This window comes from Amblyomma americanum, chromosome 9, assembly GCF_052857255.1.
Source record: "Amblyomma americanum isolate KBUSLIRL-KWMA chromosome 9, ASM5285725v1, whole genome shotgun sequence".
NCBI lineage: Eukaryota > Metazoa > Arthropoda > Arachnida > Ixodida > Ixodidae > Amblyomma > Amblyomma americanum.
The window spans coordinates 84,175,604-84,194,523 of record NC_135505.1 but is presented as its reverse complement, the minus strand read 5'-3'; the positions used below and the strand labels follow the sequence as shown (position 1 = coordinate 84,194,523).

At 43.7% G+C, this 18,920-nt stretch overlaps 1 protein-coding gene and 1 pseudogene across 1 annotated transcript in view; one reads left to right on the top strand and one right to left on the bottom strand.

Moving 5' to 3' along the window:
* The first annotated feature begins 605 nt into the window (after window positions 1-605).
* Window positions 606-780, top strand: LOC144105792 (U2 spliceosomal RNA; annotated as a pseudogene).
* A 1,004-nt stretch (window positions 781-1,784) lies between these two features.
* Window positions 1,785-18,920, bottom strand: part of LOC144105552 (uncharacterized) — a 64,206-nt gene continuing 47,070 nt past the window's right edge. The window contains exons 3-5 of the mRNA XM_077638669.1: window positions 3,742-3,806; window positions 2,577-2,663; window positions 1,785-1,951 (exon numbers count right to left, since the gene is read on the bottom strand). Of these exons, the coding sequence (XP_077494795.1) occupies window positions 1,821-1,951; window positions 2,577-2,663; window positions 3,742-3,806 (283 nt within the window). The 3' untranslated portion in view covers window positions 1,785-1,820. The remainder of the gene's footprint in view (window positions 1,952-2,576; window positions 2,664-3,741; window positions 3,807-18,920) is intronic.

Sequence of the window (18,920 nt, the reverse complement as noted above, 5' to 3'; positions counted from 1 at the left end):
ACTCCGGATCAGTAGTAGAGCGCCCTAACCACTGAGCCACCGCGGTGGGGCCGTTTCGATGGAGGCGGAATGCAAAAGGCGCCCGTGTGCAGTGCAATGTTAGTGCACGTTAAAGATACACCGGGGGTTGAAATTATTCCAGAGCCCTCCACTACAGCACATCCTTCTTCCTTTCTTCTTTCACTACCTCCTTTATCCCTTCCCTTACGGTGCGGTTCAGGTGTCCCCCGACATATGTGAGACAGATACAGTGCCATTTCCTTTCCCCAAAACCATTTTTATTTCTTTTTTTTACGTGCACCGACATCGCACAGCACGCGGGTGCCTTTCCGGTTGGCCTCCATCGAAACGCGGCCCCCGCGGTCAGGATCGAACTCGAGTACCCGAGAATCCGACGTTCAGCCGAGCTACAGGCGTTCCGCCACGCGCCGTCGCCGCCGCCGGGAGCGGTTCGGGTGTCCACCGATTTATGTGAGACAGTGAATGTGCCGCTTTCATTCCTCAAGAACAGTTTTCAAAACCAATAAATTTTATTAAAAATCAAAGGAAAGGCGCATAACGGGCCCTCTGCAAAACTGTACAGCTCAGTCTGATCCTTCCACATTATCTCTCCCCGTTCTTTTCCCTTTCCGTGTTATCTGATTTAATATCTGATACGGGTCCCATTTGGACCCAAGATATTACTTATTTTTGGAAATCTGGCGGAGTGCTTGAAGCTTGCTTCACCTCCGCCACAGGTTAGCCCGGTATTGCACTGCCTCCAGGATCGGCCTAGTACACTATAGCGCGCGTCTTTTATTTGCGCCTGTTATTTCTATATTTGCTCTCCTATATTAATAGTATGTCAGTATATGTGCTTGACTGGAATTTTCCCACGTGCCATGCAATCAGCAAAGTTAACAGTTATTTCCAAGAAAGATGATAGGAACGGGATGTCAAATTATCGTCCTCCATTCGTTTTACCAGTTTTTCCAAAGGCCCGGAGATGATAATTTGGAAGCGCCTATCCTCATTTACTGACCGTCATAGCCTTAGACGTTGAGCCCAACATGGGTTTCTGAAGAACAAGTTGACTCAGCTGGCACTTTCGGCTCAAAAAGAATTTATTCAGGAGAATTTTGAACGCAAAAACACGGTGCCCGTACTGTATAATGAACTTGGACCGAATATATATTGAGTAATAACTTTGCGAACCATTAGCGTCTTCTTTCTGTATCCTGTCCTCTGAGGGAGGGCTGAATGCACACACTAAGAGCGCCGAACAACGCAGTACCAATGTAGTCATTCAGAAGAAAAAAAAATGAAGACAGTCACCAACGCAATAGTTCATCAACGGCAGCGAACAAAAGAGAATGCAACAAAGCGATTTTTAAACATATACTGCCGGTCACGGGAATCACGTGGCATGCCACAGAACAGTAACACATTTATTTATTTAAAATGTGAACAGCCTTGTAAAGGCTCCAAGTTACGACAAATTATGTAGCTGGGAAGGTGTGTGTTTTTCACGTTCTTTTTTATTGGATCTAAAAGGAAATACCGCGCAAAAGGAGCGCTCATGAATATATGATTAGCACACTCTAACTTACTAGCTACCTAATTGGATGGTGGCCCCAATACTGAGTACATAGGCGTACGTTCTGCGTTTTGGTTTGTTTGCAACGTCTAGGAGATGAGTGACTGCCAGTGTTGTTTAAAAAGCCGATAACATAAAAGATAAATTTGCAAATCTCAGAATGAATGTTAAAAGCTTAAGTTGGTTGTATCTCGTGGCTGCTGTGTCATGTTGATTTTATAGAAACGCAGCTCTGACCAGGCTTTTATAGAACCATGTCTGCGCAGGTATCCTTGTCATAGGTCAGCGTTCCATCATCACAGTTATCTTGGAACTGGTCGATGCAAATTTGAGGGGTGTTTTCTGTTGCTGCTCTTGTCACCCACAGGACGCACTCTGCGAATGTAGTAAGGAGATATAGTTAATAATGGCGTGAAAACATTACGCAATTTTCAGCGAAAGTTTGGTACACACAGCTCTAGTGTGCACCGCTTCCGGCCGTTAACCGGTACTGCACTCAGCACCTCCAAAGGGCGGCATGTTCACTAGGGTCTACGGTTGCGACGTGCTCACTGTATTTCCCGCACAGCCTGCCATAGGCAGGTTTCGGTATGAAACAAGTGAGATCAGAAAGAAAAAGTTCCTTGAGGAAGCGAACACAGCATTGTAACTTTAATTTGTGTACAGAACTTACTGGCCAGAAAAATGAGTTCTTCTAACAAATAGATGGTTTTTATCTCTTACATTCCACGTTATGTTTTCTTAACAGACTAAAGCAGGTAAACAATATGGACCGCAGCCTAATAACTGTAAACCATTTCATCGAGGTGATCTTGAGCGGAAAGATCCTGAGTAGCAACTTTGCCCTGCCGCTTTCAAACAAATCATATATCTGGCACAAAGCTCGTGAGAGCTTGTCCGAGAGTCTTCTGTCCCCACAGCCATCTGTCATCTATTCTAGGATTGCGAAACAGACTGAAGACTCGATTTCTTCTGCACAATCTCTCCCCTTATCGCTTACCTTGATGATTCAAGATCGGAAACTCCAGCACAATGCAGTTTTTGTAGTCTGAGTATAAGTAATGGTTGGTTAGTGGGTGGTCATTGTCTGTAAATATTGTAAATAAGAATTGTTCTGTTAGTTGGTGGTCGTAATTTGTAAAACAATTCAATAAAGCCGTAAATTGTATTGTTCGGCTTGAACGTGTCCAAATGGCGTATTTCGCAAATGTTAAAAGCTTTCTAAAGGCTCCAAGTTACACCGAATCTTGTAGTTGGTAAGTTGTGTCGTTATCAGGTTTATTTTAGTGGATTTAAAAGAAAATAACGTGCGAAAGCGGCACTCATGTTAGTTTGGATGCATTATGGAGCTTCATCGCTATAAATTTCAGCGCTCAATATGTGGCCCACAAAAAGGGATTTTTTTTATTCGAGTGGGCGTTGTTCGGTCTTTTAGATCTCTTCACCTGCTGTCAAAACAAAGCGTTGCAATCATTGGTCCGATGATGGCAACAACTACCAGTGCTGAGAGTACCGTGCTATCCTTTTCATATAAGAAGTACTTTCTCATGTGAAGAGCTAATGTTATCTACTTCCTGGAATGTGGCACATGCAGGGCTCAGTAAGTGGGACGGACAATTACACTATTACCAAAGTCATTTATTCGAAGGTTTACTGGAAAGTGTTTGGAGGAAAGTTTCCTCCAAACACCTTCCAGTGAAGATTCAAATGACTTTGTTAACAGCGCCATTGGTCACATCTTTCAGCTTTGTCTTCATAACGATGGCGCAAGAGTACAAATATGAACTAAAGATACCGGACATTTTTCTATCTGCCATGGCTACTTTACGAAAAACCAGTAACATGGTAGAGCCAGTGATTTTCAAGCAGAAGATGAAGAAAACCTAACAAGCGCGCTGTCATCTCACACCAGCGTTATCACATTGAACAGGTTACTTCATAGGCCTCTTTCCTTTGTATGTTGATAGTATTATCTGCGATGTTTTTATCGTTCTAGTCGCTCCTATTTCTGAAGTCCCTTGCAAGACATGATTGATATGTGGTTACAGGTTATCTGCAGGATAACTTTTCAGAGAGCGGTTACTTGTCTTGTAATTTAGGCTGTTTCTATTCACTAATAATCAGATTATGTGTACTGTCTATAGCTGCAGCATGTTCCTGTTTACCGTTATTAATGACGACCACATTTGTGTCAGGCGCTGGTCCTTTTCGTAAGTCGTAAGTGAAATTCCTGCAACAAGAACAAAAAGCGGTTAGTCAGGGGGAGCTGCCATTCTGGCCCCACCGACAAGAAGAAAAAAAAATTAGGGGGGGGGGGGCACTTTGGTGACCTAAAGCGCGGTGAGCTGTAAACCTTTAGCGCGCTGTGGCGGTCTGTCACTGATTTGTGGTTATGATGTTTATTAACTACACAATTGTTTGTGAATATTAAATGCTGGAGACACTGGAGGGCGTTTGGGAGGCATCCGTATGATTAGACGCATTTCCGCAAACTCTCTCCAGCGTCCTAGACAAGGGGAACTACTTATGCGTTGGCAGGAAGTGCCGTATTAGTTAGCACGCTCGGCTGCGGAACGGTAGGATGGTGGTTCGAATCCCATCGTGCACAAAGATTTTTTTCTTATCGAGTTGCTGAAGAGCATGACATCGGACGGACAGGCTCATGGCCGCGAGTATGAGCCATTAAATGCTTTCGCCTTAAAAACGCGCAGAGAGAGGGTATAGTCTGTGCTGGCCGAGCAGCAAGTCTCCGTTTCTACCTCCGGATAATGAGCGGAAGTTACGCTACCGCGTCGTCACTCTGAGGTGCGATGTGTCTGCGGTCGCCTTCACTTAGGGAGCGACTTATCCTCCGTGCGAATACTCCTTTAAAAGCTATGAGGGCACTTTAGCGATCCTTGAGATGAAATGCAATGACATTAGAGCTAAAGTGGCTGTTTGGGCTTGTTGGTCAGTGTTCATGGTTAAAGAATGCAGCGCGAAAAGACAAGGACAAACGAAGAAGTGCACAGGACTGGCGCTGACTACCAACACATCTATTCAGAGAAAAGAGCAGCTTTTATGATGCAGTCCAAAACCCACGTGACCAAATAAAACAGCAGTCCTGGGAAAACTGTCTAACCCAGATACACATCGCTGCACACAATATCAAAGTAACTGCACATCGAGGCGAAGCAACGTAAGCCCCAAACTCAAAACTGGAGGACCAGGAAGAGCCATAAGATACCAGCATAAAAAAGGAAGAGTTATCGATATTTTACGCCCTCGCAGCACGAGGCGAAGTCTCGTTATTTTGAACTTTTTAACTCTTCTATGACTCTGTATGGCTTTGAGCGGTTGACTCAGCTTTAGCGTAGCGTTTTGCTTTGTTTTGTTAAGCGTTTCGCCCCTTCACTCTGGTTTGCTTCGACTTTTGACACAATTTTGCGGTGACTATGTTGTTGTTTTCGCCTTTGTTTTGGCTGTTTGTTCCTTTTTTCTGTCATTTGCCTCGAGCTGCGAGGGCATAAAAATTCGCTGAATCTTCCTTTCGTAGGCTGGTATCTTATGGCTCTTCCTGGTCCTCAAGTTTTGGTTTCGGGGCTGAAGTGGCGTCGCCTCGATGTGCTGTTACTTTGATATTGTGTGCAACGATGCGTATCTATGTTAGATAGTTTTCCCACGACTGCTGTTTTATTTGGTCAGGTGGGTTTTGGATGGCAGTATAAAAGCTGCTCTTTTCTCTGAATAAATGTGTTGGTAGTCAGCGCCAGTCCTGTGCACTTCTCTGTTTGTCCTTGTCATTTCGCGCTGCATTCTTTAGACATTGGAGTGCAGTCCTTCATTTACTGCTTCCATGACAACGTGCTTCCTAGTCCGCCCCCGACGTTTCAGTGCCCCACCGTATGATCATCATCAGCCTGACTACGCCCACTATTGGGCAAATGCACCTCCCATGTCTCTCCAATTAACCCTGTCCTTTGTCAGCTGCGCCCACCCTATGCCTGCAAACTTCTTAATCTCATCCACCCGCCTAGCTTTCTGCCGCCCCCTGCCACGCTTGCCTCCCCTTGGAATCCCCTCAGTGCCCCGTAGATGTGTACCGGTAAGATTATGCTGTTGTACACTTTCCTCTTGAGGGAAATTGGTAAACTACCATTAATGATCTGAGAGAACCTGCCGTATGCGCTCCACCCCATTCTTATCCTTCTAGTTATTTCCCTCTCATGATCCAGATCAGCCGTCACTACCAGCCCTAAGTAGACATATTTCTTTTCTACTTCCAGCACATCGCTGCCAATTGTGAATTGCTTTTGCCTTGCTAGACCATGTTGGCTCTATTGATAACCACGAAAGTTCGATACACACTCAAAACGAAAAGTTATGACATTCACTGCATAGGAAACTGAGTGAGCTTCTTTTGTGGTTTGTTTTTGAAAACTAACCCATAAAAAATAACAGCAGCGTGGATGGATGAAGGACCGAAGGCCAGACTGTCCCGATCAGTAATTCGAGGTCCTGCAGAGTGCTATAACCACTGTTAAGGTCAGTTTTTATAAATTTTCTGGGCCACCTGTTAGCGAGACGTGCGATTTAAGTCCCTAGTCGTCTAGGAAGAACGACTCCTACTTGGAATTGACGTCATCATCGCGTGTAGAACAAGCACAATTGTAGCACTGGGGTGTATGAGCTTTAGCAGCGTTCGATAAGAGCTTTGGAGCTCTTGTCGCACCATCTGCCGCGGGATCTTGAGCGAGTGCTTGAGAACGCCCTACAGACAATCTAATTAAAGGAGCAAAAGTATGAAAGCGAAGTCTTCGTCGAATTCCTATAGTGAAGTTGGAAAGTTCTCGTTTGACATAACATCACCATTTTTCAGTAAAAATCGTGTTTAAAAGTTTGTCAACATCACCCGCGGCGCACCGACAACGGGTGGTAAAAGCATTTCATGCCTGGAAATTTGCCAAAATGGTCCATTTTCGCTGCTCTCATGGCTCCACTGAGTTTCGTGCACCGACAGCCTTTCTTAACAAGAGATTTCTTCACCTGATGCGCCTGGATAACAAAACTGCATTAAATAGACCGCAACGGTGACCAAGTGGTTTAGCATCCGCCTTGCATGCGGGAGGTGCGGGGTTCAATCCCCAGTGCCGCCGGGTACCCACCGGTGATACAATAGGTACAAGCTTTCTCCTGGTCTGGTGCTCGGCTTATTTAGAGTGAAATGCTTGGAAATGGGTCTTTGACTCAATCTTGAGAAGTCGAAAATACCTTGTGCCGTGGCGCTCTTTGGCCATAGATGCCTTTGCGCCATAAAAATCCATATTCATCATAACTGCATTAAAGTCATCGAAAAAGTGAAGCAGACTAATTCGCTTAGTAAAAATATGTCCTAATGGTCCAGTTAAAACGTACGTAATGTGGCCATTCGCGCCCTTGAAAGAGAGAATATAAGTTGCTCTCGGGGGTCCATGCTGAATTCCGTCCGTGTCGCGGCCAGGCAGTCGAGATCTCCATCCTTGTCGATGTCGTAGAGAGCAACGCCATATGGAGAAATCGCAAGCGCCTGGAACCAAAAATGTGCGCCTGCTTAGTATATCTGCGTGACTAAGGCCTCTTTCTCATTGTAACTTCCCCAAGCGCTATTCATGACACATATTAATTTATTTATTTACACAGTACTGTAGCCTTGTAACAGGCCGTAAACAAGAAATATACATACTAAATAATCACAAAATAGTCAATTCGAAATACAGAATAAATGCGTCAAAAATAGACTCTCTCACACTTCGAAGACAATACTGGCAACCATTTTACGAGAACAGAAAAGAATTAAACCAAGCGAGGAGTCCACAATCATTGTACATAAATTTTCAAACACTTTCAGATAGAAAGACACGACCCAGTTTGAACATTGCAAGAAATGAAGGATAACAAAACGCACTGGCTACACAGTGCGAACCAGTTTTTACAATGGAGTGTGACAGTGAATCACCATCAGGAATTATCTTCATGACAACAGAAAGGATTTAAGTTGATCTAAGAATGTCACCGATTAAGATTTTACAACCTCGGATGGAAGTTTGTTCTAGTCACTGAGTGTACACGGAAAGAATGAAAGCTTGAAAACTTCGGTACGAGAAGAAAAATCACTTAATTTTCTTTTAAAAAAATGGAACGCGTCGGCATTCTGGTAGCAGTCTGGAACAGTCTGGTAACTTCCCTTGAAACACGCAATCGCAAATGTCTAGTCCAGTGCTCATGTTACTGACGGATGATAATAATAATCCAAACAACAAATGGTGCATAATTGATAGCAGTCGCAACTTCATCGACGGCGTTTTCATCTGAAGCCAAAAAGGGGAGTCAAGTAATATACATACGCAACAACTCGCACCTGCAGCCGCATCCGAGAAACCTTGAGGAAGGAGTAGTTGACCTCGTTGCATGTGGATGATGTAAATATTTCATTGATTGGTTGATTGATGCCTACTTAAAATTTGAACCGGCGACAGGCATTATTAATATTATTATTATTATTATTATTATTATTATTATTATTATTAATATTATTATTATTATTATTATTATTATTATTAGCGCATGGTGTGTGTGGATACGTTCTCCTCACCCCACCCTGGCCACCTCCAATTCCCGCACTGCCTTCGCACGAACTACATACAAAGACGACGAAGGCAGCGCGAGACACGTGCAGAGGGTTGTCACGTGATCACGGAACGTTGCCACGTGTCGGTCATCTTGGGAGATGCGTACCATGGCTATGCTCTAAAAGCCATTGCTCAAGATAAGCTTTTCTGCTTAGCGCGGTTTCTGGAGCTCTAATTGCGATAGAGCTCGCACGGTGAATGAAAAGCTTACTGAAGCACAGTGGTTTTCCTCGTGTCTTGCTGAATATAATTTTCGAAGACGCTGCAGGTAGCTATAAGATTGTCCTCGGAAAGGAAGAAGAAATTCGCTCTGCAAGGACCCTAAAACCAGTTTCAAACGACATTAAGATTTTTTATATGAAAAATGCCAATATTCCAAAATTTGAACATTCAAAAACACTTGCTTATTCATTGTAAAAGTGGTTACATTTTTTTTTTCACGTTTACTTCAGGAACGTTAAGGGAGCTTTCTACAGGAATTTTTGTCTTTGAAACATTGCCAGATAGTGCGATGTTTAAAAGGTAAAGGGTTGAGTTCGGCATAATGCATTAAAGAGGATATAGGCACCTTATGCCTGGCAACTTTGTAACGACTGAACAGCAAACAAAAACTATATTCTTTAATTCAACTGTAGCAGGCATGCCACGTCATCTGTTCTGCAAGCACGTGTACATTCCTCCTGAACAGTCCTTGTCATTCCAGGGTGATTAATTTTCTGGCATGTCATGCGAAGTAGTGGATATCCATTAACTTCCTGCCACGTAAGTGTCTCTACACACACCTAACCTGGTGCAAAATATTTGCTATGATTGACACTATCGCTACATACCTCGCTATAATCTAAGGAAAAAAAATATAAGCTAGAGAATTTAATTCAACTACAGCTGGTATGCCTCTTTTCTGTATAGCAATAACTTGTACATTCCTCTGTAAATGCCTCTGGCACTCCAGGATCGTTTAGTTTAGACATTCTCCATGAAGTAATGAGTATTCATTAACTGCATGTCGCGCAAGTGTGCGCCTGCGCACGCGTCGAGAACAGAGCACTACTGCGCAATACAGGCCATGCTTGAAACTGCCGCTCTCTACCGTGGTCTTATCTAAGGGTAGAAAAGCAAACATTTATACTCCTGACTTAAATCATAGATGGAATTCCTCTTATCTGTGGCACAGGCTCGTGTACATAACCTCTACAAGTGCCTCTGAGACTCCAGGTCCATTTATTTTCCGAAATTACGTATGAAGTAATGAATATCCAGTAAGTGCGTGCGATGTAAGAGTAAGTCACTGCGAACGCGTCACTGCGCAGGAATGTTTTTTTGGACCCCTTGTAGACTACGTAAGGTCTGTGCATTGCTGGCAAAACAAACAAAGAGCAATGCTCAAAGGAACAAGTTCATCCTTTCACGGGCTGTGCTACTTGAGTTATCTATGATATTACTTTGAAAGTTAGGGCTCGTGTACGTCGGCTAAACCGGCAGGTGTGTCAGTGAAATATTATTTGAACAGCGCTGGCCTGTGCGTAACAATGCGGCCGTTCAATTTAGGGAACAGTGTGAATGGTGCAAGGAGTGTGAGCTGTTGTATACTATAGGAAGGATTATAAAGAACGGGCTCGCACTGAAATTGAAACGATAATCAATAAGGCACTGTTGTTGGCCATAGCTGGAGGACTGTATGTTCCTTCGAGACCTTCAATTTTAGTGACCGTCAAGGAATTTGGTCTATTCCTACTTCCTAGGTAACGAATCTCCGGTTAGGTTTTTCTGTGCTCTCGCCCTGCTTTCCTCTTTCCACGGTGACCATCCTCCGGTTGGCGAATCCTCCGCTGTCGCCATGGCCTCCTCCTGCTTCCAAGGTAAACACCCTCCGGGTGGTTCCTGTGGTAACAACTCACTGATCGCGCATTCTCAATTACGCACTCACCATAGTCACCACGAACACCATCCTCCGGTTGAGGATTCCTTTGCTCTCGCGATAACGTCCTCCTTCTACGGTCACAAACTTCCGGACTATTTCCGTGGTAACCAGCTTCCAGTTAAGCCTTCCTACGATCTCGACATGCCCTCTTCCTTGCAAGGTAACTCTTCTTCCAGAGTAACAACTCACCGGGTGACTCCCATGGCAACCACCCACCGGCGCCACCTTTATACCCTCTTGCCCTAGCCTTCTCCTTCCTGAGCAGCCACCCGGAGTGACCACCCACCGCTTACGTATTCCTCCGCTCTCGTCATACCATCCTCCGAATGGTTCCTATGGCAACGCAGCCACCGGTTACTCCGACTACTACTACTAATAATACTAACACTACTAGTACTAATACCAATACTACTACTGCTAAGATACGAAACCCAGGAACGGGCGCTTAACAGCTGTCGCTGTGAAAGTGACAAAGCGCGCTTTTTATTGATCCCCGGGCGTTACTTGCTGGTTAACACACCCGCACCCACGTTTTTCTTTCTTTAACTTACCAAACTACTGAAACCTATATTGTAGATTTCTCTCCTCTGTGTTTATCTCTACATGTGCGAGTGAAACAACTAGTCACTGCATGGGTTCCCGCCTTAAATGTCCTGCGCTTTTTCTTCCTTGAATAAACAGCTGTTAGTCCGCGTCCGTGACGTCGTATTCAATTCCTTGCCTCCTGTCTTCGTCCGTTTGCGTAGTTTCTGGCCTTCCTCGACCTTCCACCAACTAGCCCGCAAGAACGTCCAACTAAACCAGCAATTCTTGTTCACAACAAAGTAAGTTCATCATCATCCTGCACTTCCGCTCCAATTCATGTTTATGGGGGTTTAACGTCCCAAAGCGACTCGGGCTATGAAGGAAGCCATCGTAAAGGGCTGAGGAAATTTCCACCGCCTGGGGTTCTTTAACGTGCACCGACATCGCCCAGTACACGGGCCTCTAGAATTTCGCCTCCATCGAAACGCGACCGTCGCTGCCGGGATCGAACCTGCGTCTTGCGGGTAAGCAGTCGAGCACCATAACCGCAGAGCCCCCGTGTTGGCTATTAGAGCTTTGTCGCAATGCTGGATGCCTATGTATAGTTCGGGCATATGACCAAATTTTTGTAGCGGTAGCCGAGAAACGTAACCAATGAGCCACCGCGGCGGTCACCCCAATTCAGTCACCGCGTATTTTCATATGTCTCTATTTTTCCTAGATTTCTTTTTTCTGTACTCTTCATTTGCATGCTTTCCTCCTTGCAAAACCCACTCCGCAACAGAGTAAAATGTCGCTCTGTGTAAAAACTGGCGCAATTCTCTACATTTCTTTAAATAGCTTCTCTCTCTCCCTCTCACATAACAGAAACAAAGCAAGCTTCGTGGTGAATCTATTCGCCTAGAATTGGTTTTCACTACTAGAGAATACGCAAAAGACTACGTATCATATAGACGAGTGATCCCAAGCAGTCGAGATAACGTATTCAAGTAGAACAAATAGCATGTACAGCAGTAGACAGCCGACGTGAGTTCCTATGAAACTTTTGCTGATAGGTTCATTTTTTCATTTGTCCAACTTCTGACAATAATATCTACCAGTTATTTCTTTGATATGCCCACAGCCCTTACAAAAACTTCTTTAGACAGTCTGTAGACTGTTCATAAACTTCTGTCAATAAAGTCTGTTGACTCTAAACACGAGCCCTAGAGAGCAGTCTATAGGCAATACAAATCTACACACACGGTTTATAGACACTCTTTAGATTTATGGCCATTCACTTTTAGTAGACTTTTGTCTATTGATAGTCTAAAGACTAGGAATAGACAAAAACAAATATATATTAGAAGGAAATAGTCTATAAGTCTATAAACTGTCTATAGACCATTTTTGTAAGGGAGACACGCTCAGAAAGCTAATGACTTCTGCTTCAGACCTAATTCTGTTCTAGTCTGTTGCGAGCTTGCCAAAAAGCTCGCTTTAATGAACTTACCTTGAAAGCATCCACCACGGTTTCGTGTTCCAGCTGGTGCTTGGCTTTGCAGGAAGCAAGCGGAAAAGCTAGCAGTAAAGTACAGGCGGCGACCAACGCAGATGTCACAAAGGGTACCATCGTAGCGCCGGGCAAGCAATGGACTGCAATTTCGCACCGCGCGTCCTATTTATTACGCCAGACTTGACGTGTGTCAGCCAAGCCTTTATGATATGAAGGCACGTGTAACGAAAGAGATCATTCTTTTAACGTTCGCTCGTGCTGCCCGCTTAGTATCTCCTGTTTATCCGTACTCGACCACAAGAATTTTTTTTTAATATTACTAACGAACTCAGCACATATATTCTGGCCTTCTAATCCATTGCTGGCCTGAGCGGCAGCACGTGATAGACAGAAGAATCAATCGCTGTACATGTGCACAGAAGAAATCAGTGGATCCGAGTATAGAACATGAGAAAAAGTATTAAAATTTATGCAGTACCTATAAAAAACTCGCATGAGCTTAAAAAAACGTAACACAAAAACCACAATCTGTCTGGACAAAATGGTGGATAAAGCAATGCAAAAAGTACACGTGGTGCAAAGATCCAAGAACGCCAGCTTTGCACGCAACCGAAATATAATTCGAAAGATATTGTTTTAAACACAGAGATGCCTTAGCGGTCTTTAAATGGTATATGGTTTTTGTACAGAAGACGCTGGGGGGGGGGGGGGGGGGGGGTAAACTTTTGAAGTAGGTCGGAATGTAATGAGTACGTATTCTAGTACCATACCTTGTAGATCATCGTGGCTTGCAAAAACGGTATTTAGGCCTTAACCAATAGGAAGAATAGTACGGAGCGAAGAATTTCATGAACCAGAAATGTTTTAAACAACAGTCTGCCTCAAGAGCTTGTTGAAATTCGGCTTATAAAGTATTCTGAAACGCTGTGCGTCAGCATTCATGTTTAAATCATAAGATACGTTTTTATTAGACGGACTGCAATATATCGTTTATTCTGTTTGTGCTAGCGAACGGCATAGTGCCCGTAAGCATTTATCTCTATATTGAAGAATACTGTAGCCTAAGGCTTCAGTAATCATTTTTGTTGCCAATAAGGACATGTAATATCTTACATTGTAGAATAGACACGATTCTTTCTCCTCTTCCCGTTCCCCAGTGCAGAGTAGCAGGCCAACCTCTCTGCTTTTCAAGTAAATAAACCCTCTCTCTAGACACGATACGGCTCGAAGTTTTTTACAAACGTAAGCAATGTGGCTGTAACAAGAAAGGCCGCTCTCAAGATACAAGCCGAGGCACTTTACTACAGATGAATACTGTACAGGCTTACGAGAGCAAGATATACAATGTGACCAATGAAAACGAGAGGTTAGTCAAGGCTGACGTGCTTCAATGGATTATGGAAGCAGATTTCTTTGATTTTCATTTTCATTTCCTTAAAGACCCCCTGTAAGGGGTTTTACATAAGGGGTGGGGTTAACATGAGGAAGCAAACATTTTTCATGATGACAGGTGGGATGTGATTTTTTCTACGAATTTTTTGTGTCTTTGATTTATGCTAATTAAGTTAATTCCAAACTAGTCCATATCTTTTGTGGCAGCAGACTGTAAGGAAGAGATCACGTCTTAGGATTTATTAGCAGAAGTTAAAATCAGCGTATCATAGGCGTATTGATCTAGGGCAACCACTATGGCGCCGTGGAGGTCGTTAGCTATATTGCTGATTAATAACAGACTGAGTAGAAAAACGTACATTCTTGGTCAACAGTCTTAAGACCACAGCGTTCAGCTCCAGCGAAATGACTGTTCCTAGAATGCTGCGTATAGCGGATCGTTCAAAACACAAGTCAAGCAGAAAGCTTGTCTACCACAAGAAGAAACCTGCTAGCATTTCAATGTTTTTTGTTTTTATTGGTGTCGTATAATGGCTTTGTTATGCGGCTGAGACAAAGAGCTTTGCGCCTGATGACTTTTGATCAAGACTGTACATATTTAAGAGACTTAAGGAGGCCGAAAAACTCAGGCTGTTCCATTTACGTCGCACTATGCCTTTATCGCATCAAATTTCCGTTTTCGCGAGAGGACGTTCACTTCGGGCGGATTCATATCTTTACTCCTTGCTCTTCACGTTGTGTCTTCACCTTCACGTTTATGTTTGTACATTCCACACACGTGTACGCGGCAAGAAAACACGGAGGGAACCAGAACAACGAGAACAGTGTATGCTGTGCAGCATTGGGGAAAATCGCGTCAGTTGTTTTTCCCCCCACCGGTCTGCACACGTGTAGATTAAAGGTGTATTCCAGATTTCTTTGATCATTAAAGCCTCTACATTGTCTTACTGTTTCTTCAAGAGCATCAACATCGCCGCACTATTCACAGTATCGTCGGAGCAAGGTTTAAAGTATTTGTGACCGAGTCGTTGCTCGCAGGTAGTTTGTAATTTCAAGTTGTTAAAAACAATTCGGACCAAAGGAGTTTGCGTTAAAGCGTGACACTTTTTTGACACGACACTGCTGCCAGAATGGCAGGATTGATGTAAAGGTAGTGGCGCTGAAATAAATGGTTTTAATACACGTGTCAAGGTCAGAAAACGTTGAGGTGATTCTGTGACTCGTGTTCGCCGCGGCACACATTCTTAACTATACAACTTGTGCTTTTGTACAAGTGACAAATCGCATTATGATAATATGATCGTGTTCATACAACTACCTTCACCTGGGCGTGTTATTTTGACGAAATTTTCAGTGGGGTGTTTCAGAAGCGGTTCTGAGTGAACTTTTAGATACATAAGTCACTGAGATGTTTCTGAGTGCACTTCTTGATGCGCTCGTCGTTGAGGCAATTCGATCTAACTTAAGACGCCTGTATACGGTTGTAGCTGTTTCATGGCGTTTTGAAAACGGTCTGTGTTCTGTGGGTATACTCTGTACATAAACGTCTCGTCGCTGTTCCGGAATATTTTGCCACATCTCGAGGATGGGCTTTGGCGAATGGCGTTAGTTAAGAAACAGACTACACAGAGAAAAAATTCCGAACCTTATAGAACGAATGGAAACTAGCTTTATTTTTTGCCTGTGCGCTAATTTAGGTATATGATAGGAACGCCGCCGCTTCGGCGAGGGTTTTACTGAAAAAGCTCTCCGCAGGACTCATTGTCAAAAACTAGTGCTCCGTCATCGAAGTTGTCTTGGAGCTGGTCGATGCAGGTTTGAGGGGGACACTCTTTGACTTCATTTGACACCCGCAACACGCAATCTGCGGATGCAAAAAAAAAGAAAAACTTCCCTGCATTTTGATCGGCAAAGTTAAGGGAAGAAGTTTTATTGAGCAAAGAAACACTTAGTAAGGCATCTAAGAAAATACGAATAGATGAAATTCAGTAAAATAGAAGTAATAAAAACCAAGCAAAGGACCTAGTACTAAAGCACTTTGATCGCATAGTGATAATTAGGCAACTTCGTATTTTTTCTGCTCATACCTTGAAAATTACTTTTTGCTGACTGCTTCTTCTAGGTGATGTAGTGTAAAGCTGGAAGGTCACGAATAGAAATGTTGTCATGCCGTTTTCTGCCAAAAGGCTTTTATCGGACGGAGAGCACGTGAGAGCTAGTGTTAGGGGTTTCTCTCCCCACAGCCGACTGTCTCGGAATGCGAAAGGTCTCATTCAATCTCTTCAACAGTGTCTTGGAATATGGCTCACCTTGATGGTTATTCACAGTAAACTCCTTGAGAGTGCATTTCTCGTAGTCTGAGTATATGTAATGATCTTTTACGGGGTGGTCAAAATCTGTAAAAAAATTTAACAGGGATGTAAGTTGTGATATTTGGCCTGAACTTGCCAAAGTTCTAGTGTGCTAAAATATAATAACGCCATTGTAGAAGGTTCCAAATTACGACAGCTCGTGTAGTTGGGCAGTTGTTTTGTTTGTGTTGAATTTAAGCGAAATTAAATGGAAAACAAGAAATGTGCAAAAGCTATGTCCATGTTGTTTCACTCCCCTATGACCGCCTGCGCTTTGAATTTCAGCCCGAAGTGCGTGACATAGAAAGAGGAATTTTTTCAACAGAATAGCGAATGTTCAGCCTTTTAGATATTTTCACTTTGTAACCAAAGAAACCGTAACAACGAACATTTCCTTTTATTGAGACGCTGCATGCCCGTCATTGGGTCAATAAATATTCTTACGGATTTGAATTGCTATTTGTCTGTAATATATTTATTCAGTACTTAAAATGAAGATTGGTGGTGATAGCGAGTTTTTATCGCTCAAGGGCATCTGAGGCCAAAGAGCGCCATGGCACAAGGTATTTTTAGTTTGCTCAAAGTGGGGTCAAAGACCAATTGCCCAAGCAAAATGAAGATTGCCCAATGCTTTAATTTCATGTTCTGAAAAGAGCACAAACCACGAGAAAAGTCTCCACGGTCTGCTAATCAGCTCAGGACATTCGCAAATATGGTTTTATGTACGTGAAATTATATCTCCGATCTGGTGAAGCTCACTGAAGTGGCATTGATAAAATTTTAGTGTGACGTAAAATTGATTCCGAGAGGTAACTTTATATCATTCGCACTTTCATATCTTTTACTTTGGTATACTTCTGGCTCATTTCAGAATTTCACTATAAAATGGTACAAAACTATGTTTGCCCTGCTGCTGATAACGTAATAAAAAGTTGAACCCTTTCAGGGAAGCATGGTTCACCTTTCTACTTTAATTATTTCAACACATATTTGTCTCGATCTTAAGCCTATAGGTAAAATTTTCTCTGAACAATTTACTGTAAATATTCCCCTAAATGTCTTCGGTAATAGCAAGAACGGTGCCTTTTTTTAGCAGTATCTTCTTACGCATGTGGTTTGAGTGCAAATATGAAGTCAAGTTATTGGACACCATTCTTGTTATCACTGCTGGTTGACGAAAAACCGTAAGGCGAGATTTTCAGTCTTGAAGATGAAAAAAATAATCGAAATACGAGCACAGCCACCTGTAATCACTGATATCAAATTCGACATGTGGCATCATAGTCATCGTTCATCTGTGCTGTTGCAAATAATATTAGTTATTCTGTTATTGTTCATGTCACTGCTATTCCTCATGTCATTTGCATGAGTAATAACATGCGGTTATCAGTTCTTAGTAGTATAACTCTTCTGCGGTGCAGTTGCTTCTCTCCGAATTTCAGCTCTCTTGGTCCGCTAATAAAAAGTTATCTGTATTGTTTGTAGCTGCAGGGCATGCCTGTTTACCATTGTCAGTGACGACGACATTCCTGTCAGGCGTCGGTCTTGGTCATACAAAGTAAGTGTAGTTTCACCTGAAACGAGACCCAAAAGCGCTCAGCTAGGAGAAACTGCTACATGAATATGGTTTCCAAAACCCGACCGCTGAGGGCAAGCATAACACCTTCATCAAGAGTGGACGTCCTTTCGCATTATCGCGACCTAGAACGGGCATGCCTTACTGAAAGAGGTATTTACACGGTGCACCCTCGCGCGGAGGGATGGGTAAGAAGTCGCATTGAGTGGAGTGTCATTTAGTGAGGTTCAGTAGTGGGCGGCAGACACCTTCTGGATTTCCATCCGCACGGTATTAGGCATGGAATGGCGTAAACACTGATCTATGCAAAAAAACTTATAATGGTGACGTAAAACCTGGCAGACTTCTTGGCACAATATGGGGTGAGCCGAACCCTCGCGATGACTTTGAAGCGCTTGGTATGCTTCTCACCGCCCACCAACCGCCATTCTACAGCGCATTAACCACCCCTACTAACTCTTCCCTCTCCAGCATGGCCTCTTGGATCGGTGCCTAGAACACACACACACCCTGGCTCTTTCACCGAATCGAGTTGACCTTTAACAGCCATCTCGTATCGTTCTCGAAGGCCGTGCAGCATATAGTAAGCATCAGCGTTAAGCAGCAGTCACCTCCGCGTCAAATTTGCGAGCAACGACGACTCTGCAAATCTTTTAACTGATCAGTAACTTAGATTCTTCGATCATTTCTCGTCATAGAACCCCACATTATGCTGCATTTGTCCCAAAGTAACCTAAACGAACCAATATGAGGAAGCATGTGAGCACCCTTATTTTTCGTAATCATCACCACCGTCGATATGGGACCTACAGCCTGTTCACTCAGCATGCTGGAAACTTCGCTGAAACGTTCTCCTCGACGGATGCACGGCGGATGCGCGGCGTCGTGTCAACTTAAGTACATCTAGCACCGTGACGTGTGCAGGTGCAGTCTGGCTTGACTAGGCTATTTCCTCATAAAGCCCTCCTCTATGCTGCGTCTGCCCACAGGAAACCTACAAGGGACTGATGTAAGCAGCATGCGGGTACGCCCTTTCTCCAGCCCCACCAAGGCCGATGTGGTGCCCACAGCGGTTTTATGTGGGCCATCCCAATTGGGCTTGCGGATGTTTTTCCCACTTATATCTCATAGATATGTTGCAGCTGCACTCTGGTACCTTATAAGTGATTGATATTGGCAGCGTGACGGTACGCCTGTTTTCTAGCCCCGCCAAGGCCGATGTGGGGCCCACAACAGGTTTGTGTCCGCTGCTCCAATTTGGTGTTACATAGTTTTTCTTACGTAGAACCGATATTTATGTTGCACTTGTCCTTAAGTATCGCACAAAGGACTGATGTGGGCAGCATGCGGACCCTGCCCGGTTTCGACCCAAGCAGCTAAGGTAATCGGCCCGATAATGGGAATGTATTGGCAAATGCTGGTCCTACATTGTTCCAC